This window comes from Cryptomeria japonica, chromosome 1, assembly GCF_030272615.1.
Source record: "Cryptomeria japonica chromosome 1, Sugi_1.0, whole genome shotgun sequence".
Taxonomy (NCBI): domain Eukaryota; kingdom Viridiplantae; phylum Streptophyta; class Pinopsida; order Cupressales; family Cupressaceae; genus Cryptomeria; species Cryptomeria japonica.
Genome location: NC_081405.1, coordinates 549,318,826 through 549,346,358, shown reverse-complemented (window position 1 = coordinate 549,346,358; position 27,533 = coordinate 549,318,826). Strand labels below are relative to the sequence as shown.

General features: G+C 35.9%; 1 protein-coding gene across 1 annotated transcript; it reads left to right on the top strand.

Moving 5' to 3' along the window:
* The first annotated feature begins 1,741 nt into the window (after positions 1-1,741).
* LOC131044968 (protein MHF2 homolog) lies at positions 1,742-25,980 on the top strand. The gene is made up of 6 exons (XM_057978465.2): positions 1,742-1,995; positions 2,096-2,144; positions 2,284-2,321; positions 24,849-24,888; positions 25,382-25,435; positions 25,634-25,980. The coding sequence occupies exons 1-6, from the start codon at positions 1,966-1,968 to the stop codon at positions 25,735-25,737; spliced, it is 315 nt and encodes a 104-aa protein (XP_057834448.1). The 5' UTR covers positions 1,742-1,965; the 3' UTR covers positions 25,738-25,980.
* Positions 25,981-27,533: the final 1,553 nt, after the last annotated feature.

Here is a 27,533-nt window from a genome sequence, read left to right as displayed (position 1 = left end):
GATAGATAGATATATAGACAGTGTGATAGAGTGATAAATATAGAGAAATATATAAGGATATAATATAGAGAGGGAGGGAGATAAAGAGATAGACAAAGAGAGAGAATTGGAGATAGGAAAAGAGAGAGAATTAGAGATAGGAAAAGAGAGATGGAGAGAGGGTGAGAGAAATATGGGGATATTGAGGGAGAGATTGACATATACTGGAAGAGAAAGATAGATAATAGATATATAGGAAGATAAAAGGAGAGAGAGATTGAGAGAGGACATATGGAAGGAGAGAGAAAGAGGGAGAAATAGAAAGGGGGAGATATATAGAAATGTAAAGATAAAAGAAGTGATATATAGAGGTAGAGATGTGTGAGTGAGAGAGCTATAGAGATAGAAATAGGGAATGTGTGTGTCTCTACACACACACACACACACACAAATATATATATATATATATATATATATATATATAGAGAGAGAGAGAGAGAGAGAGAGAGAGAGAGAGAGAGAGAGAGAGAGAGAGAGAGAGAGAGAGAGAGAGAGAGAGAGAGAGAGAGAGAGAGAGAGATCCTTAAATTATTGGTATGAAATGAGTAATCAAAAGTTGCTCCTCACTCTAAACTTTTAATTTAGGTTTTAAGTTGAAATCTATTTTATTATAAAAATTAAAATATAATTTGTTCTAAAATAAGTAAAATTTTAATAGGACAAAAAAAATTAATTTAACTAATTCATATTATTTGTAATTTCAGAAAAAAAATGACAAAAATAATTAACAAAAATAATTAACATGAATTTCAAACTTAATGAAAATTTGATCCTAAAGAAAAGAATAATTAAAATAAAGTTAATTTTTTTTAAAAATATTTTTTCTTTTTACTTTTTGAAACTTAAAAACAAGATAAAATATCCTAATTAAAAAATAATTTTAAAAGATATTTTCATGAAAATAAAATAATAAAAGATAGATTAGATTTTTCTTTTTATGCACCTTTTTTCTAATTAATAATATTAAAATATATAATATTTATATATTTTAAAAATTAATATGATGGTTGAGATTAATTCTACTCTCTTCTTCTCAATTTTGAATCATTCATTTCAAAAAGTAGATTGTCAATTTCATATAAGAAATACCTTCACATAATTAATAACCATCAAATTTAATTAACATAACAATCATTTATAACCATCATTTTTTTTTAATCTACAACACAAAATTTCATTCACTAGGGGAAGTGTACAAGTAGTGGTCATAGCTAACTTCGCCCACCTACAGATCCTAATGGTACAATTGGATCTCGACAATTTTTTTTCGTTGTCTTTGTATTCAACTTAATATTTATAGCTAAGGTTTTGGCTTCTGGGTAGTAACAATGCACACCATGGGATCAATTATGCACAAAAAGGTCAAAAAGTACACATTTCAAAGTCCACTCAAAATTGCTAGTACTTGTGAACAAATATCCCAATAGTTGTACCCAAATGTCTTAGTAGTGGTACACAAATAGACTAGTTATGAATCAAAAAAGCTAAAAAGTGATCCGTTATTGATATATGTAAAACTTATTGATAAAGTTTTCATTATCATTTTTTGACTTCTTTAAAATTAGTCATTAAAGGTTGGGTACACAAGAAGGCCAAGAAGGCCACAAAGAAGTGATCTATAATGACTCATTAATTAAAAAATTATCTTATAAATATTAGAAAACAAATACTCAATCGAGATTAATCGATATTCTCTTGCCTGCATTTACTTTATGAGCTAGATTTATGTAAAAGATTTTAAACCCTTACAACGTGGAAGAGTAGTTTCATAATTTCGCTCAGACGTCTATATTTCAAAATTTATTTTCACAAAATATGCTTACATGAATTGCGCGGGCGGAAGAATGTTTCGGCATAAATTTGTAGCTTAGCCAATTAAAAATCTGTAGCTTTTGAAAAGCAATAAAAACCATTGAATCTGCAAGTATGGAGAACCGCCCAAGTGCCTTCAACCCGGTTTGCATCTCTTAATATCAATCACTATGTTTTATTCTGAATTATCCCATTCCGAAAGTGGCCCTTAAAATGCTTATTGGTTTCAATTCTTTCGGTGCAGGATACCATCAATGAGCTTTTCAAGCTGGTTTGGACCCAAACAAGCAAGGGTAACGTTGCTTTTTATTTTCAATTTTTTTTTGGTCTCTCTCTAACTTATTTTCATAGGGTTGGTAATCAAACTGGTAATCAGGCATACATGAAATGAATATCTCTCTCACGAGTTCATATTGTTATCACCCTTGTCAGAACGCGCTCAAAAGGAGGAGGGAGAAGCTGAAACAGAGGTATATTTTTATCATCTCTTACTGGGCAACATAAAATTGTCGAATAGATCAATGTAAAAAACTTAAATAAAATAAAACCTACAACCTAATTTACATGTGCATGAATTTGGACATTCTGTTCTACATAGTAGCAGTTGTGGAAAAATTGGATGGGTTTTCTAGAGGGTTGTGGAAATTCGGGTACTTACTAAAAATAGGCATGTTCTCTAAGAAGTTTGGAGAACATCCCAGGGGTTTGAAAATGCTTTTGAAAGCACCACTTCAATCCAAATCACCAAGTGAGCTCATTGCCATCAACGAAAACAAAAAATGATTGAACCTGTGCACTCTAAGATCTGTGGAGTCCCCTTACCACTACCAATCAGCTTACAAGAACTCAAGATATATGCTGATGGTTGCCATGTTAACTAGGTGTGAGAAGGGGACATTACAAGAAGTCTTTGAATCTGTGTTTCCATCAACCTCATCACCAGGGAAAGCTTTTGGTGGTCAGGGCCCCTCCAAATTTGAAGCAAAAACCTAGACATTCTTGTATTTTAGGGTAACATTGATGCAAATTCTGTAGATAATTGTTTCGATCAGTTAGAGCCGTATTTTACCATTAATAATTTTATAGATGTGGGGATGATCAAAATTGTACTCTTGGAAGTCTTTGCACTCGTGAAGAAGTGTTGGCAAGTCCATGCACTTCAGGAGTAAAACAAGATTGGAGGAAATTTTAAACTAACTTGGGATCAATTGTTGCAACCAGCAAGGATGAATTCTATCTTGAAGATGTCATACAATGGTCACAATTGTAATGCCACTGTTCTTCCAAAGTTAATTAAGCATTTGAAATGGATTTAAATATGCTTAATATTAGAATTGATATAATTTGCAATATGTAATTTTATAAAATAGATATAAATAGCGATATACACCATACATGTGATAATTGAATAAAGCATCCACATGTTTCAATTAGATTAAACTACACAATCATAACATTTTTAATGTCTTTTAATATCAGTGGTTTTAATAATTAATTGGATTATAACACTTGGAACTACCTCTCTCACCTTAGGCAGAATTTAGTAGCATTGGCCTTAACTACGACACACTTGGAGGATCTTTATAAAAACACAACATGTGCCTACTCGCACAAAGTCCTAGCTAGGACAATTTCAAGTGTACCTTGTGCCTCGAGTTGGACACTCCCATGTGCCCCTCTCCAATGCCCATAGCCTACCAAACCACCTTCTTCTTCCTTGAGTGCTCTCCATGCCCCTTTCTAAGTTTCCTATAAATGCTTTATATAAGCCTTAAGGGCTGATTTTCAAACCATCACTCTCTTTCACAAAGGTTGCCTTTACTTATTATTTAATAAATATAATTATCCCTCTCTTTTAAAAGGGTTTTCATAAATATTCTTCATTAATCTCCATTTCAACCAAAGGATGGTGTTATCCTTTATTTTTCTATCTCCTTTTAATGCTTTCATAACTTTATTTTGACTTTGGGGAAAAAGTTTCATTACAACAATGGAGGCAAGGACGTGAATAGTTGGTCCATGCCTACACTAATGTTAAAACTTGAACCAAAATATAGAAAATCTGAGAACAGAAAATAGAGAAAGAAACACAAATGAACTAGCCCTCTTATCCTGGGAAAACCCTCCACTTGAGTGTGAAAAACCCAGCCCACTCAAAGTTAACTTTATTATATCTCAGAAAAGAATACAATTGATGATAGTCTCAGAATACTATCAATCATAATAATGTGAGTTCGATTCTCTATGAATCAATCAAAAATGAACTCAGCTGATACAGCTTGAATACAAACCAAAACCTTCCTATATCTGAAACTCAGTATGCAGAAAGAAATACACAGTATTTCTGATCTGACAGACACAATCATAAGGAAGAAGAAGCCGATCAAGAAAGCTGCAGGAGAAGAAGACGTGACAAGGAAGAATGACAAATATAACATATCGGAATATCAATGAAGAGTCACACGAAGGGAGAGGTAGAGGCATGGACAATTACTTCTGCACGGATAGCCTCTTCACCTTCACCGACAGTCTCATCACCTCCACCGACAGCCACATCACCTTCACCGACAGCCGTTGCAACATGAAGAGTCACTGACAGTAAACAAGGCAAGGAAGGAACGAAAGCTAAGGAGCTGATGCTAGACAAGATAAATAAGGAGCCGATAATCTCTATCGAAGCTATATCTTCAACAACTAATACCTTCCGTAACCTCTATAAGATTAATCTCATTTGATTTAGGCCAGCATTGGGTCCTTAAGTATCGCAGGGCCTACGATCATCCATTCAATCTAGGATGAAGTTCGTTAAAAGTCAAGATAATGGGAGAAGCTTATTGCTATGTGCAACCATTGAGGAGGAGTTTAATTAGAAGAGCAAGTGAGAAACAACTATTGCACCAAAGAAAACATTCCCTTCAAATTAAGCAAACCATCCAAGACTAGCAAATGGTGCACAAACACAAGACTAGGAGCCACTTGAACATCGGGTGCCATGCTTATAAGACATTGCTTATGTGGATAGAAATAGAGGATGATGAAATCAACCCTTAGATGGAATCATTGACATAGATCTTAGTTTTCTTGTTAACAAAACACAAGCAACTCCCACAACATAAAAACCTAAAGTAGAATGACTATTTTGTTCATAGATGTGGCTGCGAGGGTAGCCATTGGATTTTTGATTGATCACTGTAGCATGAAGAACTTGATTTTTGTAATAATTGTCAAGTGGTTGAATTTGCAAACCGTGCTTCATCCACAACCTTACAAATGAGGATGGCTTTTTCCTTACAGTTCCAAAGATATATGCATTACTCTCTAGTACCACTTTTCATATGCTATTCATCTTCAAGGAGGAGATAGTTTGTGATGTGCCAATTGAGGTTTGCAATGTGCTCCTTGGGCACCCATACATTTATAGTGACAAGTGTGTGTACAATGCAAATCCTTGTAGCATAGATGTATCAATGGGTAGTAAGAGATACTGGATTATTGAAGTGAAGCCATGCTCAACACATGTTGTGCCAACTCCAAAGAAGATTTTGCAATACAACTATGCATACTTAGTATTCCACACCTCTCATCCAATTGGTGCATGACTCATAGTGGCAAAAATGGATGGAATTTTTGAAACTATGTTTACATAGAATTGTTCTATGTCTGTTTATAGAGTTGTTAGGTCAAGTCAACTTCCACAACAAGGCAAATGATTCACCGGGTAGTAGCTAGAAGTCAAGGCTCCATAGTTGCATCCTAGACTCAATGCAATCAGAACTATTTATTTACAAGGAGGGGTGGTTAATCTAGGATAATTTTTTAACAAAGGTACTTTTGGTAATTCTAAGACCATTCTCATGGCTTGTAGTACCTGTGGTGACACTTTAGTGGTCTATGGTACACTAGAGGACCTCCTTGATGCTTGCAATAACACAAGGGCTCAGTTACTGGGTTCGTTTGTTTTGGTCCATGCACCTGAACTGGGTTCGCCCGGCGGTTTGTTGGGGTTTGCCGAGTATGAACCTAGGTACGAACCCGAGCATATCCAAAGGCTCTGAGCACCAAAACATAACAAAAACAGACATTTTTGATCTTTTTTTGCATCCAAAAACTCTAAAAATTTCCTAAAAGCACCCCTTCTATTGTTGGGTTTTCCTCATGCATTGATCAATGATGAAGTAGCGTACTATTAAATGTTTTTCTTCTGCCATTTTGCATTGTTCCATCTTCCAATTCAATTCTGAACTGTCAATTGGCATTTGGCATTGATCAATAATGAAGTATCATACTATCAAATGTATTTAGTTTTATTATTTTATATATTTCTTTAAATTTTTGTATATATATATATATATATATATATATATATATATATATATATATATATATATATATATATATATATATATATATATATATATATATATATACGAACCCGACCCATGAACCCAAAGGGCAAAAAAAAATTTGCCCAAACCCACGAACCCAAAGGGCAAAAAAAATTTGCCCGAACCCATGAATCAGGTTTGTGTGCCTGAACCCGAGCCTGAACCCGAACCGGTAACTTAGCACAAGGATTATTAATTCATCTCTAGCAACTGTTGAATATGCGCATAGGGCATTTGCATAGGGTAAGACATTTCTACATTAACCATACCTCTACCTAACCTTTGGTAGTTTCTACCACAAGTTCAATAGGCTTTTAACACACCTCTACGACAAACTGCAAATGCTAATTCACACAGTTCGTCATTGCATTGCTTTGAGCATCACATTGCAAACTTCAAATAGAATAATTTATGTTGTAATCTAGGTGCTACTCTCGAGGCTTGCTCTATTGTAGGTCATTTGCCATCTCATTGGGCAACTACCAACAAACAGTTCAACATTGTGCAACCATTTTAAGATGACTCAGGCATGGAAATGGTTCCACTTCCAGAGGAATGATCCAACTTCCATAGCGGCTCTTGGATTTAATGGCATGTAATCTATATACATTTGTAACATTAGCATAATAGAAACCTAGAAGAATAAATAAAATAGGAAGTATAAGATAGGAGTCATAAATCTTTCTCAAGAGTATGCCATGTACAAGACAAATACATAAATAAAACACATATATTGTTTTTGTTCTATATCTCTCTACTTTTTTTTTGTTTGTATACATTTGTTTAATAAAGCTTCGACATATGCCTTAACTTCATCTTAGATCCTCATCTAGAGAGTTGTGCATTGTGATTCTACTTGGACCTCGAATCAACCAATCTTAGCTACCATGCCAATGGGTAACACCCAACCCTAGTATATATTTTGTGTTATAGTCTACCCAAAATTCAAAACTCGGATATGTCCTCTCTAGCTCTTTAGTAGAAGCCTTCTTTATTTCTCGATTCCAACTCCAAAACTTGAACTTGTTCTTCTTGAAAGTACATGCTTAAATAATAGATCATGCATGACTCTTGGCGTTCATCAAGGAGCTAAATAGTTAAAATGGTTATGCTACTTCTTGTCAAGTTGGTGTAATTCCCACATCAAGAATTGAGTGTAATTGACATTCAAAGGATATGTAGATTGCACCAATTTAAATTTCAAAAGAAACAAGTCTTTTGTCAACAAGTGAACTTCGTACTAGTTTGTAGCCACTTGATGATATTGATTGATGGTTGGCAAGTTTTTTGAAATACCTACTGGTGGATCTAATTGAAAACCTGCTTGTGAGGCTTGAACTTTTGCAAGTGGGTCTGCTTGAAACATCCACTCAAAAAATTTGTGTGGAGTTAGCAAGTTTCTACTCAAAGACTTGCATTGAATTGAAAACTTACTAGAAGTGTGTGGGAACTGATAGTAATAGTGCTAGCAAAGAAAGATTGTGTGTGAACATAATTAACCATCTAGAGCCATCAAAATTTGTATATGTTTGTGCAGCCCTGGGTAGTTGAAGATTGTAGAGATTGTGTAAAAGATTGCGTGGGCTGCACATGCTGAATTGTGCTCACGCAAGGGAAATGGAACAACTTGGTCCAATTGGGTTTTTAGAAAAGAAAAATCCATGCAAAAGTGCAAGAATTTTGAAAGTATATTCACAATAATTGCCCTGAACACACCACACCAACATAAATATATCAAAACACACAAGACACACAAGCTATTTTGTGCACGAAAAACAATAACCAAGAAACAAATAAAGAAATATTTTTGGGTGATGCAAGATTCCTTAACCCTTATGATGCTTTTGCATCAATCATGAGCCCATTGTTGTTGTTCACCATACAATGTCTTTTGAACATCTTAGTTGTGTCGAGTTCTGCAAGATGCATATGCGTGGTTGGAATTCTTGCCATAACTTTTAATTTGGTAGATTCATTTGCTCTGAGGGTTTATAGACCACCTTGTTGTTGGTTTTGGGTTAGAGTAGACAACAAAGGAAACCTTTTTATAGTCTCTCAACTTGAGATAATTTTTACTCTACCTAATTTAGTTGGTTATGAGTTTGTGGCTTAGAAGCTACTTTTATAGGCTGCTTACAAGTTATTCCTCCAAGCTTCTAAGGAAGATAGAGATGGACATGAGCTAAATCTTTCCTTTGATTGGATCATGTCAGCTTTAGATGTTATTGCTGATTGTAAAATGCTTGGCATAGATGGTTTGGCTTATGAATTCTATAAAGCTAATTGTCAGCACTCAAATATTGTAGCTATCTGTTGCAATAGCTAGATGCTCCCTATATTTATATTGTACATAGAATGCAACAATGGGAGATTCTATAAATGTGATCTATAGAGTGACCTCTAGGGTTAAAGGGTCAACTCCTTGTAACACGTGTAATGAATTCTTCCCAATTACTTAATAGAGAAAGGGGAAAGATAAACTTGTATGAAGGATAAATCCTACTCTATAATAATTAATAGGTGAAGTGCCAAGGAGAGGTATTTTCCTTCTTCTATCTATTGCTGGAATGGAATAGACATATGAACCAATTATCAATAGAAGGTAGAGTATAATCACATCACAATGAACATAGATCAACACGATTAGTCATTCACATAACACAAATATTGGTCAAAGAGAAGTTAGTTACGTTTCTTTGTATTTATGCTCATGAAGAGAGAAATTCTGCATACGAAGAGTGTTTAATGCCTTGGAAACGTAGAACAAGGTTTGAATAGCTAGGCCTAACAAATAGAAGAAAGAAAGCGGGAAAATGGAGGAACTAGAAGAGTGGCTAAATTAATTTTTTTTAGGAGGTTGGACTTGCCCCCACAAATCCTAGGAAGATTGAAGGTTGCCCCCTACAAATTCTCTACACATTTCTTGTTGCATGTGCGCCATTGCTTGAAAATGCTAATAGGAAGGCCAAATATCTTGCATTTGCATGGAAAAGTGATTGAAAAATGGTTGGAGTTATGAAGGAGATGGTCATACATCCAATTTTGTAAGGTGGATGGTTGGATCCTCTATTGCATTACCAAATCTTCTCCTTGTTTGTACATTAATTTTAGAGAAGTAAGCAAGCCCTTGCTTTAAATTCCCTTTGGCATGGGATCACAAGAGCTTCCTCAGTTGTTGCATAGAATATTGGCCAACATTATGTTGGTCTTGCTAGGTAACCAACCTTATTCCATCGCACTGAGATTCTAGGCCCTTGATCTTTATTTATTGAACAATTGGTGGGAATTCTCCACACCTCTTATCCTTTTTCCCTTCTGCCTTTGTTGACCATACAAATTGCCATGTAGGATCTTGCTACCAATTGCAATGTGCTATGTTCACAAGACTTGACTATAGTGGGCTCCACTAACGAGCAAAATGGACCAATGGTGGGTTCTAGCTGTAAAATAAAGTAACCTTGCTCTTGACTCCTTACTAGCTGTTAAATCAAAGTGATCAATGATAGGTAGGCGCTAATACTTAGCACAAAGGAATTCGGTTGCCTGCACCATCCAAAACACAATGGTTGGATTGCAACCAATCGCAAACAAAATTCCAAAAGGAGAACATGTAGTGAAATTTCACTACACTTGTCATGTCCCCTCTCCAAAGCTAAATAATTAATAATATTATTTTAAGTTGGGCTTGACAATTTTATATTAAGGGGCAACTTAATAATATTATTATAATTAATTTAAAAAGTGTTTTTAAACACTTAATCGTAAAAGCATTTTATAATACTTTGGAGGAAAATTTTAATCCAAGGGCCCATTTTGGAATGTTTGAAAAGGTGGTGCTTGGCTTCATTTGGTATTCTTCACTTTGGAGTATTCATGTTTGAATTCACAACTGAGGACAAAGGCCCTTGGCTGTTCGGAGGTTTGAGAGGATTAAGGCCCTTTTGAACTTCATTGTCAGAACTGGGGATGAAAATCCTCATTCCTTTTATGGTATCTTCATGTAGGGTTGCATTAGAGCTGATATTGGAGACTTCATGATAAGTGTACAGCATTCAACATCATTCAGTACGAGTGGCTGCAGCTGTTATAGAGTATATTTTGGAATTTACAGCTCATCAAGGAGGGGTGATTGTCACTTTGCCTAATCACAGCTGATAAAGGTGTTTCCAGAAGTTATCATATGCTGCCAGCTGCTGTTCAACATCCTCACATGCCATCAAACAGCATTAGATTAAGGTCTGATCATCTGTGTCTAGGGTATTTCCAGCACCCTAGCACACGGTGATGTCAGATTGCAGTCACTTGCTTGCAAGGAAAGATAACATGGAACCTTGAAGGATAATTCACAGAAGATAACAGGTTTGTGCACTCCTAGATCTGATCACAGGGATTGCAAAATCAGGAACTCCATGCATATTCAAGGCTGATGGCAGACCTGCCAGCATTTGACATTGAAGATAAGGAAATATACTGGGGTGCCACCCTTGACTGCAGCCGGATATGACTGCCACCATCAGCCACTCATCAGTTCAGTGGTTGATCCATTCATCACAGCACCCTCTACAAGTGGTCAACATCTGATCTGCAGCTTAATACCCAGTGAGTTGATATTTAACACGTAATTCTGAGATTTTTAGGTTTGAGCGCCTAGGGTTTTAATCAAACCTTTATTTAGATGTAATACAATTCAGATCCAATCAAGGAGGTTGTTTGGGAATCTGTTTCTCAATTTCCAGCTACTGTTCGTTTTGCTTTGTTTCCAAATATCAGAAAAATACAAAAAAATCATTTATTTCCAGAGATTCTAGGTTAGGACATTACAACACTACCTAGGACAGCTGCGTGATTGTTTTTAAGCTTGTGGTTTTATAAGCACAGCCATGTAATAGTGCCAATCTCTCCCAACATCTATTTTTTACGAATTTTATGTTGTCCTTACTCCAGTTAAAGGTGGGATTTCAGTTGTTTTAAAATAAAATAAAAATATGGATTTCTTAGGGTTGGTGCAGGCTCTTGTCTTGTCTGAAAAGGTCAGCGCCTAAAAGAGGCTTTTTTTCTTACAAGCTCTCTATTTGGTGAGCAAATGACTATGATAACGGATTGGTTGGGAAACAGCTGATGGTCTGGAGCTAAGAGATCAAGCAGAGAATCTTACAGGTTAACCAACTTGAATGATTACCAAAAGCACAAGTTTCTCCATGGGAAGTTCTCAAACAAAGATAGAATCATATAAACTCGGACAAGTATTTTGTGCAGAGTTTATGGCAAGTTACTTGATGCCATTCTATAAAAATTAACAATTGGTTATTATGATCCTTGGTCAAGGGATTGGATATGTTAATTTTCCGAAAACTTGCTCTCTTTCTGCTTCTTATATTTAGAGTTGTTTTGGTGGCTTCACTGGTTGGTGGATATACTGAACTAAAGATGCAGCTTCTTTGCTTCTGCTTCTAAATAATCTCTTCAATGAACACTCTTTGTAGGGCTTATATTGAGTTAAAAAATGCTCCTTTTCGCTTTGCGTCTTTGCACCAAGTGTTGGAGACTATATATATACATGAAAAAATGTGCAGCTTTGATTCCTGTTATCCCCTATGTAGAAGTGAACTGTCAGTACTGCACATTCTTTTTCTCTCTGCTAGGTCAGCATGGGTATAGATTTTTGCACATTTGACTAATCTCTTCTGTTATCCAGGGTAGATTGACTTTTTACACATAAGTATCAAGATTTCTTTTTAGTGCATGAAAGAATTGAAAAAGTGTGATTTACAGTAATACCGATCCTTATTTTTGATATCTCTTTTAGAGGGTAAATACTTTACTCCTGTTTCAAATTTTTATTTCGGTGAGGTATAACTGGAGTTGAGCTGTTTAATAGATCTTCTAGAACACTGGGTGTAGTACCTTCTACGACAAACAGAGAATCTCCTTTGACTTTGAAACAAACCAAAAGCAACAGAAAGCACCACAGCTGTGTTCTTATGGAGGAAGATTCAAGGCCACACTCTGCCAACTGAGAGCACCTTTGTATGCTTGATTAGTACAGAGTTTCATCCAGTAGGCAAGTGCAGGAGAAGTTTAAAGCAGGCTACAAATGCTAGAGCTTGGCCTATATTCCTGATGTAGGGAGTGGGCTCAAGGGGATGAAGCAGTGGTCTTTCCAGAATCCATGCATATTGCAGTCAGACCGGGAGCCCATGAACACATGAAAGTATCCTTATATTAGACCATGACTATAACATCCCCCTCGAGGCAATATCTTGTCTTATGTTACGCTTGTTTGTATATTTCACTTTTTATTTGGCTATATGCGGGATTCCAACTTTTTGTAGTGCAAGGTCTGACGGAATGCTGGTTTAGAATATTGACTAACATTGTTTCTGTAGAAGCATCATTATATCGATGAAGACAAGGGAGTATTTCCTGAGTTTTGTATAATAACCAAGTGCTGGATAGACATCAATGTGAATTGGATATTGTCAACAAGTTCATGATTATTTGCTTATTGAGATTCAAGACTGTGCATAAGAGCCTAGAACATAAAGATGCAGAAGGGAGCGTAACTAGTCTCAATGTTTGAATATGGTTATGTTTTGTACCAATTTTAAGTTTATTAAGTCTGAGAGGACTAAAATTCTCTTAATATATTGGTACTATTGTTTGTTTTTCCCAAAAATAAATCATAACAACCATGTGACATTCGTCTGGCTTATCCGCCAATCACATGAATGGTCCACTCTTCAGGTATAAAATAGTTTTGTTCGACATGATTACATGAATTTTAATGTTAATATGATGAATTGTTTTTAATATTGGTATTACTATTTGGTCATTTTGATCTGAAAAAGGGTTAGGGTATATTATTAGGTTTGGACAAATGCCGGAATCAGGACTACAAGCAGCAACATAAGCTCTATGCTGTGGAGATAATGTGTGTTTAGGTTAGTGGTCTTGGAGGTTTTTATTTAAGCTTGGTAGTGGAGCTCCATGAAGTAACATTGCTTTTGCACGCTTAGGAAGTAGGGTGTTCTTCCTATAGGCAGTTCACATAAATGAGTTCACTGAGCATAGTGCACATTGTATAAATCTGAATGCACATAAACTGCCTGTTGGGTATGTGTGCTTTTCTCTTACGAGGTAAACAAAGGTCTATATTATATTACAAGATATTAGATAATCCTTCCTGCAGCAGGTAGCCAAATAACAGGAATATAGAAAATATGCACTGCCAATGAAATAGAAAGAGAAATATCGTATTGAAATCACAGAATCTCAATGCAAATTACTGCTGGTCTCAGAGTGTGATCTTTCTACTTCATGAGCATTATTTCATCCCAATGATGGATCATAGAGTGTGATCTGACACCTGACACGATGATGCAAAAAAATCACACAATCAAAACCAGAAACAACAACAGCAGCTATCATGGATTGTGGAACATTAATATGTTTAATTGCTGGTCTCTTCTAGGGGCAATCTTCTTTGAGCAATGCTCAATACAAAATATTCAGTGGATGATCTTTCCTCTTGCCTAGGCGCTCTATCTAAATTGATTGTATTGAAGAGAACTGCCACTTCTTGTACATGTGGGATGGTTACAATTCGCTAAAGGAATGTGTAATGTCCCCTTCTCCTTAGTTCGCAGACATTTGCAGGATTGGCCTATCATTTGACCCTCGTAGGCCAAGGAGATTGATTAGGGGGTCGATTCGGCAGTGATTTGTGGCTTCACATTTTGTGTCTACTTGATTCTATGGTGAAATAAGGTGAATGTGAAAGATGTTTGATCTAAATAAAAAGATAATAATAATGACTATGCTTGACATCAATAATTAGAGTGTGTATCTTGAACCCTCAATATTGGAGTGATTAGTCAATGAGAAATTTCAGTGGGTAATGTGAATATCACTAACATCATAGTTACCAAATGGAGGTGAGTAATGAATAAGATTTCAACCTGGTATCACTCCCTTTTTGCCATATAGTTTGTATGCATATAGATTGTTATGGTTGGATATTGATGTATTGATAGACTTAGGTGGTAGATTGAGATTAAATGTATCACAAATATATTGGATGGCTAACATATTTCTTTTCCTCTTTAATAACAATTTATAGGCAAACTTCCTATACTCATCAAGTTCTTATACGATCACTGCACGGTTTGAGCAATTTTACTCTCACACATTCATCCTTCCTACAGGTTTCAATAGTCCCTATGTTGTCCTTCCCATGTTATTATGAGTATGAGACTCATGTTTGCAAAAGATGGGCCTAGGGTGATTTAAAACATGCACCCTGTTTAGAGTATAGTCCTTAAAACATTTATAAGTACACATACGGCATACTAAGCATATCCAAGGAAGGCACACACACACATGAAGTAATCACGTTGAAACATGTAAGATATGAAGTATCCATTCAAGACAAAAAGCATTCATGCTAAAAATGCATGAAGCAATCTCATAAGGTACAAAGCACATCATACACATGAAGCATGGTCATAAACACATGGAAAGCATAAAGTGATTGCATGAATACATGCAAGGCTTGTAGTATACATGTAAGTCTTGAAGTGTAAACATAAGTAATGCATGAAGCAATACCCATAAATATACGTAAGGTATGAAGCATACACGTCACATATAGGCGCAAAGCACACATATGAAACACACAGGGAGTAAACTCTTTATGCATGAATCCAATATATCAAGTATGAAGCATACACATGAATGCATAAGACATGAGTCATACTGAAATGACCCCTTTAGATTTTTTTTGAATTTTTCCAATTTACAAACACCACAAACACCTGTTAAGGTTAGGAAATATAAACTCAATACTGCTGAAAGATAACCCTTCCACTTTCTGATCACCAAGAGCTCAATGTGGGAAGGTGAGAGCATATGGTGAATAGGGGATCGTTAGCTCCAATAATCAACTAAAATACGATGTAGGGCGGCAAGCCAGCCCCCTTTGCATGTTCAGAAGGCAAGAACAACTTAAGAAGAATCACTCAACCACTTTTCAGTAGGAGGACAATTATTACAAACAAGGAAATAGATCACTCAACCACTTATGCAGTGGGAGGACTGAAAATATTAATAACAATCCACTCAACCGCTTATTCAGCGGGAGGACATAAGTACAATGAAATAAGATAGGCGGCAAAGCCAGCCTCTTCCACTTTTTCAGTGGGTACTGTGAAACAAATCAGAATATGATTGTTGTTAGTACTACTAATCAGCATTACAATATAGAGCATGAACTTTTTCAGATCAAGAGATATCGCTGTCCAAACTACAAATAAAGCTCACTACACTTCACAAGCTACAAGCAACTACCTATCCAGAAAACAACCCCAAACTCCAAAACTCAAAATCTGATATACTTTCCAGCAGACTGAAAATCGCAGACCAGCAACATTAAGACACACCAAAACACTCGAAATACTGAAAAATAGGCTCACAATCCATTCTATCAGCTCACTCTATCTCTCTGGATGAAAGATAGTCTCAATAGACCAGCTAGGTGCTATCTCCCAAGCACGAAACTGATGGTTGCTAGGAAGCTCTCAACTTCGGAGCTCAACTGGCACCAATCCAGCAGCATGACGATATCAATAAACACGGATAGTCTCAAATGAAGGCCAAGGCACTTATTTATAACTTCTTCCCAAGTCAAACCTCCTTTTCCCTCCAATGTGGGACTAAACAATGACAATCAAATTCACTTTTTAATTTGCATTTCATTTCATCCTTCACCAAGTCGTCCCATTTTGCCTAGACAAGGCACTTTATTAAAATGTAAATAACACATAATGTGAGTGCCCAACAAATAATTGAGAAAATGACTTTAATATAACTTAAGCAACCCCTTTAATAAATCGTCCATATTGCCCTAAGTTATAATCCAACAAATTGACCCCCTCAAGGTAGCAAATATACTTCATAAAAATATCAATAAAGTGCGTTATGGTGTCCAAGGTAATAAAGTGAATTATTTCATAAAATTAACTTATTTCTAAGGCGTCCATCATGCCTTAAAAATAATTCACTTATAAAATATTTTTCCTCAATCATGAAGTCGCCCAACATAAGCTCAAACTTGCCAAAATAGCTCCAAAAAATGCTGGAAGACCAACTGCTCAAACTGACTTGCCGAAAATAGCCATCTGAACTGACCTGTTGAAACCTTGCTAAAAATAGCACTGCTAAAAAATAGCACTTACTAAAAATAGCATACTGCTAAAAATAGTAAGTGTCCAAATGCATTTTAACCACATTTTGAGTAGCTATCACAACTTACTAAAAATAGTAAGTTCGGAAAAGTCTTCGTATTTGTTTGCATGTCACACCATCGCGATGCTCTCGGAAAACCCAGAAAAATAAGCTGTCCTCGCCCTCACTAAAAATAGTAAGTTCGGAAAAGTCCTCAGATTCAGTTGCATGTCACACCATTGCGAAGCTCTCTGAAAATCTAGAAGGGATCTAGAATCAAAATTGTAAAACTCCAACATGCAAGCCACCAAAACTGCCAAAGCATCCTCCTAGAAAATAGAAAACCCTAATTTCTGCCTCTAATTGACCAACAGGTCTCAGAATTGGCCAATAGTCCCCAAAACGAACCCGAGTGGAAAAGGGGACATTAAACATACACTTGAATACGCATAAGGTGTAAAGCATGAATAAGGCAAGAAGCATCTATGTAAAACATGGAGTATACACATAAGGTATGAATACATGAAAAGATGAAGTGTACATGTGAATACACGTAACGCATAAAGAATGAAGTATACACATAAATTCACTTAAGACATGAAGTGATGCACATAAGGATATGTAAAGAATAAATTATACATATGAATACATGCAAAACATGAATCATATATGTAAAACATGAAGTAATACACAAATACACATAAGGTACAAGCAATATGAGAAAGGCACTCAAAGAATGCACATGTAGTAAACACTTTGAAGACACATCAATCATGAAACTTTTGAGAAAGGCATACATAAAATGCACATGTTGAAAACACATCAATAATGATTCAAAGCATATTCAAGACATAAAGCATACATTAGGAGACACATGATGTAATTATGCTGAGAATATGACAAACATGGACCAATTACATAATCATACATACAATACAACCATACATGAGAAAAGTACACACATAAAACATGCAATGGAGCAATCATGTTGAAGACACAACAAAGAAATAAATATCCACAAATTATGAGGTATATATAAATGAAATATACATTTAAGAGAAATATAAGGCACGTGAATACACTTAAAGCATAAAGTATACACTTAAGGCAAGAAGCCTGCATGTAAAACTTAAAGTATAACATAGGGCATAGAGCATACGTACAAATATATGAACATACTTAAGTACATTCAAGGCATACCAATACACTTGAAGCATGTGAAAAAACATAAAGCCTGAAATGTATACTCACTAAATAGATACAAGACATGAATCATAAATGCACGTAAGGCATTAAATATACACATAAAGTGTGTAAGGCAGGAAGACAATGAAGCATAAATACATGTAAGGTGCAAATACACGCAAGGTATGGAACATACATAAAGTTTAAATTTAGGAATCACAAATATTCGCAAGGTAGGAAGCACACATTTATAAGAGCAATGTTGGCTTATTTATAATTAACCCTAATTGTATGGCAGTTACGTAGTTTTGTCCTACAAGATGGTAGGATTATGCTATGATACCATTTGTAATGTCCCCTACCTGGTTAACATAATTAATTTATTTCAATATACTAAAATTGATTGAGAAACTAATCATGAAGCCAGTCATTGATATTCTTCAATTTATTAGTTATTAACAAGTGCTTATTAGATGACTAATTTTTTTTTTTTTTTTTTTTAATATTCACTATCGTGGAATTTGGAGGTGTCCTCGCCAAAGTGAGACTAATCCCCCAGTGTGTACGACCCGCTCACAAGGTAGCAACACACACAGAGTTAACACAGCCGGGGACTCAAACTCAAGACCATAGGGAGCATACCCACGCCTTAAGTTGCAATCCACGATCGGCTGAGCTAGGGCTGAAGCCGTTAGATGATTAATTTCACTATTCATAGTTCTTAATATAGATATCAGACCCTGCTACTACTTCAGTTTTAAGGGAGAAGGGTCTATGTATGTTACCAAAGCACTTAGAGACCAAAGTTTACAGATCCAAGCCCTTACCTATCTTGGGTCTATAGTATATACCCTCAAGGCTTATGGGTCGCTAATCCCCACCGTATCTTGGGACTCAACCTTTTGCTTGGATTTAGACTGCCCCTCTTTGGAACATCTCATCCCCATCTTCTTAAAGATTGGTATTAGCAGCAAGAATTATATATAAACATATTCTTTTTACTGTTATTAACTTAAGAGTTCTTTTTGATTTACATTCTAATATTGTTATTTGTCTGATCAAACATTCTATACATATATATATATATCAGCAGTGAAGTGCTAATATATATTATATATACATATATATACTCACTGCTGATATATATATATATATATACATAGATGGAACACTCGCAGAGTACTCAGTGAGTTTCAAAATCTCGCCGAGTTTTTGAGCTCTGCGAGTTTTTATGACTTTAACTCGCAGCAAAAACTCGTTGAGTAATCGTCGAGTTTTTTTAAAAAACTTGACTAGACTAAAAAAAGAGGCCCAAACATGTCAAAAAATTATCAAATTTTGTTTTTTTAGGTCAGTTTCATTCTCTTCATCAGAATATACACATGAAATATAACATTTAAGTATAAGTGGCATTTCAATATGTCTTTTTTCTCGTCAAAGGGGAGTGCGCAAGGGGCGCTGCCCCTTGACCCCAACTTGGGGGCGTTGCCCCCAAACCCCTGTCGAAAAATATAGGGGGAAATTGCGTTGATGGAAGTAGGGAAAATTTAACCTCCGAGTCTGATTAGGCTCCATATAACAACATAATTAGCATTGAAGAAATCTTGGTATTATACATTTTAGAGTTGAAAGTTTGAAACTATGAGTATGAATGATGAAATTTGAAATACTGCGTGTTTGTAGATCTCCACCAAGATCTAGACCTATCTCTCTACCCCTCTTTTTCTCACCCTCAGACCCCGGCAAGGGGTGCTACTTTCAACCTAATTTTAATTTGCAGATGCTTGGTGGCAAAGTTGGGGTGGAAATACCCCAAATCTCAAAAAAATTGCCCTCAGAATCTTATGTCAACCTTGTAGCTCATCCAGTTGTGAGCACAATTAGAGCTTGTTTGAAGCCATTGACATGAAGAAGAGGAGCAAGCTAGCTCAAAAACACCTCAATGACCTTGTCTTTGTGCAATATAATCTTCGATTGCGCGTAAGGAAGGTAGAGGAAGTAGCAGGTGGTCCACTTGACTTGGATGATATAGATCCTTACAGTGATTGGACATCACAGGAGAAGCTTCCATTGTTTTCTGAGGATGACAACACTGATTTGGACAGGCAAGCTATGGAGGAGGAGGGGGGGTGGATTTGGTTCCACGCTGGATGACATTGAGGAGGAAGAGGATGAGGATGAGGAGTCATTGCCAGTGCCACAAGCAGGTGGAGACATAGCTTCATCTAGGATGGAGGATGAGCCAGCCATACTGAGCGAGGAGGCACAGTCACGCCCACTGCAGACTTCTAGGACTAAACCCTCTAGTTTTACCTCTCCTCTAGTTTTAGCTAGAGCTGGGAAGAGGAAGTTGTAATTGTAATTTGTAATGATGTATTTACTTTTGGTTTTACAAAAACTATTTACTATTTTGCTTCCAGCCATTAGCATTCCTCATGAGGATGTGATTTTGTAGACACTTTGCATTTAAATATATCTAGAATCAGCTTGTTTCTTTTGTGTTATCTTTTATTGACTCATTGGATGCATCTTCTCATTAAATTTTGCAAAAAAAATGCATTTTTTATTAAAATTAAGCGTGTTTTTACGTTGCCGAGTTTTTCCGAGTTTTTTTCTCAGGGGCTTGGCGAGTCGAGCTGAGTTGCGAGTAGTCCAACTATGTATATATATATATATATATATAACAGCAGTGAAGTGCTAATAATCAGTATGCAGAAATATATGCACAGAATTCTTACCAAACTGTAACAATCGGTCAAACTGATATTAATATCTTATGATTATTAGATCTAAATCCTTCGATGATCCTCCCTTCTACCCAAATGCAAATCCATCTTATACAGCCTTCAAGAAGAGGCATAGGGTTACATTATTTGGCTAAGGACATCTTTCTTCATAAAGAAATGCCTTTGCCAAACTAACTGTTGTCCCTTCACAAAACGTGGTTGTCTGAATGTAATTAATGCTTGTTAAGGTTCATTTAAGAGTATCAACAGATCAAAGGATAATTGACCGTTTAGACTTGATTGTATTATGTCTCCCAATAATAAACAATTCGATGGTGATTAATATGTTTTCTATACTATTGAATTCTTATTCAAACTGTTGTTTAATCGATTCATGATTTCTCAATCTTGTGAAATTCAATGCCTTGACGTATCACCGAACATATGAAGAAATTCCTTGGTTTGGCTGGAAAGCAGATCGTGGGATGACTGGGTCCTTTGTGTAACTGCTGACTTCAACTAAGACATGCAGATATCTGAATTTGTTTGCTATTTTCTTTCTTGCTTGTCTGCGTTTGATTTAGGAGAAAAGAAATTTGTGAAGTCTTTGAAAAGACAATTCTCTTTTGTTAGGGTATCTACTGTGAAGACAGGAACATGACAACTTGATTGCAAATCAAGCTTGGAGAAGAAACATGCATCATGTTGCTCATCCATGAACTTATTGACTACTATAGTGGGGAATTTGTCCTTGATAGTGATTTTATTCAGCTTATGAAAATTAATACAAAGGCACCAAGACCCATCTTTTTTCTAAACTAGTAGTATTGTAGAAGAGTTGTTTGGACTTATGCTTGGCCGAGTGACTTTTGTGCACACCAATTTTCGATCATTTTCTCTATTTAAGTCTTTTGAATGAATGGATATTGGTAAGGTCGGATATTTGAAAGTACGCTCCCATGTACTGGCTAAATTGTGTGATCTTTGGGGCAACATGATGGTAACCTAGTTGGTTTTGTGGGGACAATTGAGTGTTGGCACATTGATTTTCGTAATTCCACGAGTGGTGTTGAAGTGGATAGGCCCTTGATTGAATATCACAAAGTTGGGCAATTAAAGTGACTTCTTCATTGATGAGAGGTAATGATACTTATTGATTTAGGAGTAGGTTCTTTAAAGGCAAGGTATTGACCGTTAGTTGTAAATTGCATCCATAGTTTATAACATTCCCACATTATAGGGTTAAGACTGCACAACCATTGGGATCCCTAAACTATGTCATAGCCATTGAGGGGTAAGACATACATACCGAATTTGAGAGTGTAGTCTCCTATTCAGATATGGATATAAAGGCAAGTTTCTGCCATTTGCTTTCATAACTTGAAAATTGGAACGTGGGTACACAACTATCAACTTGTTTGGCTTATTGTGGATTGATAAAATTACGTGTTAGTAGAATCAGTGAAGATAGTGAGGGGATGTTTCTTAAAGGGCCTTTTGACCTCTGTCATTTTTGAGTTGTGACAGCCACCAATGTGTTTTGATAGTTTTTGTTGCGTGATCATCACTTGTGTCCTTGGGTGTTACTTGTTCTTCCTCTTGGGTTTGTTCGGCATCTTCCCATTCTTCAAGTTTTGGAGGTTATTCCACATCAAACACATATTTCTATATTACACAACAATGAACCTGAGTAAAATTGTCATCACAATTATAACAAAATCCTTATTCTTGATGGATCTACATCTTTGCCTTAGCGAGACATTTGGTTAGTGCGGACTGGGGGTTGGGAATTGTGATGGGATGCATTGACACAAGATTTCTGAGTAGAAGGGTTTTAGAGAAACAATGCTAGGATATGAGCTTATCTTCTTTTAGCTAAGTCAAATCTATTGTTGCCATCATATCCTTTGGTTTGAACATTTTGACTTTGGTGCGAATTTCTTCCTTTAGGCCACTTATGAAGCAAATTTTGAAGAAGTCTTCTAACAACTGTTTTGTTTTACTAACAAGTTTTTCACATTCAGTTTGATATTCACTAACATAACCAATTTGTAGCAATTTGGTTAAAGATCTTATAAAATCTTCATAAACATTGGGGCCAGATTAGACTAAGACAAGTTCTTTAAATTTAGTCCAACTTGGCTCGGGATTGGCATTCCGATACCATTTGTAATATTGTATTGGTTATTTTTCCAAGTTGAATAAGGTTATAAAGACCATGTCCTCTTAGGGAGTATTGTGAAGGGTAAAATATTTCTCAGCTCAATAAATTTACTGGCAGGATCTATACCCTCAAATTTAGGAAAATCAAGTTTGGGGTTATGTGGAGCTTTGCTTGTGTTAATTTTGACTTCAGAGTTGTTTGACAGATCATGCAGACCGTGTTTATTTAAGCAGTTGAGGGTGTCCTTAACATTTGCTTTTCCATAAGGGAGGTAAGCTAGGGTTCAAGGTCTTCAAATTTGGCAGCTATGGATGCATATATGTATTTTGGTCGGGTGTTCACCATCATTTAAGAGGGCAACTAAAAAGGGTAACTATAGTTATAAACTTATATATGATTAGCTTGAAGAGAGGATTGCAATGAGACAATTGTTGGATGTGGTGAAAAACTATTTTTTGAACTTTTAGACTGTGCGAGATTTTTAGTCAGAATGGTGAAACAATTCCCGGATTGAGAGAGTATGGTGCTAGAGATTTCAGATCTGTGGATTGTATGGTAGCCGATACTTGATACACAACTTTTGCAATTTTGGCTGTTTGAAAACAATAACCCATGAACCACATTGCATGCTTTTGAAGAATTTTGCTTTGTTTGGCCAAATCAGATCTAATGCAGAGTTTTCTGGATATGCAAGACTCTACCCAAAATTCTTAGATTTGTGCACGTTTAGGGCAAAATGGTGATGGTTTTTAAAGGGTGTGTCTAATTTGTGAGCTCAGAAATATATAAATCCCATCTGTAAATAGTGCAAGCCTAGTAATTTTAGAGCACAATTTATGGAGGATAGACCATTCCCTTAGCTCACTATCCTATTTCTGAGGTATGATGTAAATGATTTTTTGAGGCTAATTGCTTATCGGTGCATCATAGATTACATATGGTCAAAAGCTGCTTAGGGTTAGGTTTTGGAAAAATCTAATTTCTGAGGGATGTGAAAGTTAAAGGCCATGTACAGAGGTTTTTTGAGGCTTGTGTATTGAAGTTTAAACCATCCCCATTCGACTAGATCCTTTATGGGGAATCTAGCTTAGCCAAGAATGACAATGCTTTAGTGGATATTTGAAAACCTGTGGCACAAGGTTTCTAGCTTGAAACCAAAAAGGCTACTTGCAAGGAAAATAAATTGGCAGATTTCAGAAAGGACTCTTGGTGCCAGTACTTTTGTAGCCACTTTTTGATCACCAAGATCCTGAGAGGGCAAGGTGAGAAAAGCATACATTGGGTCCTAAGCTTGGATGCTCCTCTAGAACACGGCCTTGGGAAGAGCAGCCCATATGGGAAACAAAAAAAAACCTACCAAATAATAACAGCTGCCAGCATGGGCAAAAAATATCTGGCCCTTTGCATTTTTCTATCCTAAAACACTCGACTAGTGCTCACACTTTCAACTTCTTTTGTGTGCCAATTCTGACCTCCAGCAAGTTGTTATGTTGGTCAAATGACTGCAAACACAATGATTATATTCCAGACCACCATCAAAATGTCAAGAGAACCATTTTCCAAATAAAACACTGTATCTTTCTGGCACCGATTTGTCCATTGGCTGTGTGGGCCACACAGCATTGCTGAAAGCAATATAAACTTTCTGAAAGAAGCAATTCTAACAACCCAAGTATGTGCAAACGACCTGCAAAAGATCAGGAATCACTCCACAGAAGACCCTGTACTGTTTGGAGTAGGAAAAGAGCACCTGCAGCATTTCACCAAAACCTGAAGCAGCTTAGTGAACACCTGCAGCATTGCTGAAGGAGAACCTGCAACACTGCTGCAGGCAAATTTTCACAGTTTCTCTAGTGCCCTGTCTTGATACCTTCCAAATCTGACCAACTTATACCAAGTTTTTGGATCAGAGATTCAACTTAGCAAGGGTAAAAAGGACATTACGGTAATTGTTGAAATAACTTATTTAGCAGAGGATGGCACAATTTGAAATTGCTTTACTAGGTTAGTATGCAAGTTCTTGGCTATGAGCTGAAACTTTACAAGGACCATATATGGGTGCATGAAAACCATATAAGGGAGCATTACATCTAATGTTCTGCCCTTGTCATTCCTATGATGATAACATGTAGATTGTTATAAATCTACGTTCTTCATTTCAGATGCTGGATAGGTATACATGCACAATTAAACAGGATTGCTTATGATCTAATTTTAAACATCATATGTACTTTGGCTATATTTAGAAATGATTCGGTGTAATGGTTTATTAATGGGCAGCCAATAATGTAGTCTAGTTATCATTTTCTGTAACAGGTTGGTGCTGTAGCATTGAAAAAGAGTCGAACTACTACAGGTATTGTTTTTTTAATGATTGTCCATGACAATTCCCTACTTTTGATTAGAATATCAGGATAAATTATTCAATTCAGAGAAAATGAACTTTTCTAATGAGGTCAAAGATTTGGTAGATAGTATCCTTATTAGAGAGAAGGGAAATAGTTTCTTTCCTTTCATATTATATTATTAACCCATCATCATATTTTCCCTTGACGGATATCCAAAATGGAATTACAAAATGGGCTAACCTATGGTTTCTGTTTTATGTCAGCATAAACATAATAGTTTATTTCTGATGCATAAATTTGAGTACAGGCATACACAAAATATGCAAAATTTAGCATCTCATGCTAGTGGAAAGTAGTTTTAGTCCAAGCATCTACCATTTTTAAAAGGATCTACAAGAAAGGCAGAATCCATTTAGCTTGAAGGAGAAATGTACAGTTTTGGCAAATGAAGTGTAACATATTGATTATTGTATTGAGGATCAAATCAATATTTGGATGCAGTGAATGCCAATGCTTTGAAGCTGAGCTGTGAACTTCTGAGGCTTTTTGTTACAGGTATATGTGGTTGTAGGAACTCTCTACCAGTAATCTGAGAAAAATTAACTGGCTTTGAAATATTTGATTTTCATTGTATTGAGAGATGCATCTGTTCTTATTAAGCTTTGCAGTTCTATCAAAATAATTTTTTTAAGGAAATGATTCTTAGTTTTCTACATTGCTAGTTTCATAACTTGATGCTTTTCTGCTTATTAGAGACTGTTCAACGTACTGCTATAGTTGCTGAAGCAGAAGGGATCACTCAAATCGAGGGTACACACCTTGAGAGAATATTACCCCAGCTGCTTCTTGATTTCTAAATTGGGCACTCAATGGTTTACACTCAGACTTGTACTTGAATTTGTTCCAAATTTTTAATGCTTGTTAAATTACACTCCAAACACTTTTTTCTGTGAAAACATCAACACTGGGTGGTAGTTATTCCTCTATAGTGGCATAATCATGGTAGTAAAGCCATGAGATACTCTCCTTAATGGGACTTTAAATGATCTGTAAGCTACGATGGTTATGCTATACAATATTCATCAACATTTGGATTCAAACTGAAGGAATTAAGGTCTGCACTTTTAGGCAATTAAATAGACTGAATTTGAAAGGAAAATGAGAGCAAACGACTAGTGTTCTATGGTAACATGTCCCTTGGGAGCTGAGTGATGTCCCCAACATCTCAGACGTCCTAGGGATTTGGAGGGATGTCCCCTTTTTAGGACTGGACAAATCTACTCCATTTGATGCATAAATTTTTTTGAGAAAATCTCCAAAAGACCTTAAGGGGGGAGGATTGGTGTTACAAATGTAGCACATTGTATTTACTTTCAAAATTTCAATTGTTTTTTGATTTTAGTTATTTTAATAGCCAGGCTGTTCTGTCGCCAAAATTTGGGAATTTTCTTGCGGTCTTTGAAACCTTTTCCCATGTCTCTGTCTCAAAAACATGGAGAAATATTGCACGTACCAAACCAGTTGAAGACAAAGAATATTTTATGTTAAATATAGTCTACTTGTGCACTTGGACACTTGAATTCTCTTGGACTTCACTTTAATTTTCATTCATCCCTTGTTTAAACCACATTTACCACACACACACACACACACACACATATATATATATATGCTTATGGAATTCAGAATAGAAGAAGAAAAGTTGCTAGGAGTTGGAAAGTACAAAAATGACATTGGTTGTTATTGATGTGTAATGAAACTCTCTTTTCTAATGAATTAAGCAAAATTTGAGGGATTTATCATTGATGAAAGGTGAAATAAATACATGAGAATGTTGGCTAAGAAACACAATCGACTAACCACTCAAAACTTCCAATGAAGGTTACCAACGATAATAATAAGGATTATTACTGTTAATAATTATTAATTATTACATGATGCAATATAAAATATTTACAAGATTACAAGTCAAGAAGCGTCAAAAAGCTCACAACTTTACTGTAACAAGTGACTTAATAAAGATTTCAGCACTTTACTCTTGAGTTGAACAATATTGAAGTTCAATATTTTGCTGTTGCACATGCCTATGAATCTGTTTAGTGTGCTCAATAAAATTAAATAATGAACATGATTCAACACTCTTGGATTGTTGCAAAATAGAATGATAGGTTGTTTTTTTAGGCATACCCATTAAACATATTGCTTTGCAAACAACTCCACATATGGCACAATTTTGTTGTGGAAGAGTGAGCAACAATAGTTTGCTTTTTACTACCTTGTGATATCAATTAGGATCCCAGGAAGAAAATTGATGTAAGAGCATACAAACCTTCCTTACTAAGACGTTGATTGTTTTGTTTGCTCAGTTTTGATGGTGATTTCCTCTCGTTTGCTTTCTTTTTCTCTTGTTTTCTTTTATTATTGCTAGTCTTGGGTTGCATGTAATTCCTTTAACCTCAATGCTTGGTTGTTACCTTTTATTTTTAGCTTTCTTTTGGATCTATTTTGGTGGTGCAACTTGTGTTATTCCACCATCTAAAGTTGTCGTTATGATTAAAAGATTGGGACATTTCTAATGCTATTTTGGGCAGTCATAACTATTGGGCACTTGAAGAATATTTAGTGACCTTGAATAGATGATTGTTATGCCAAC

Coding starts and splice junctions, on each gene's coding strand:
- LOC131044968 (XM_057978465.2), top strand. CDS start 1,966: ATGGAGAACCGCCCAAGTGCCTTCAACCCG. Junction 24,889..25,381: donor AAAGAGTCGAACTACTACAG/GTATTGTTTTTT, acceptor ATTTGGATGCAG/TGAATGCCAATGCTTTGAAG. Junction 25,436..25,633: donor TCTGAGGCTTTTTGTTACAG/GTATATGTGGTT, acceptor TCTGCTTATTAG/AGACTGTTCAACGTACTGCT.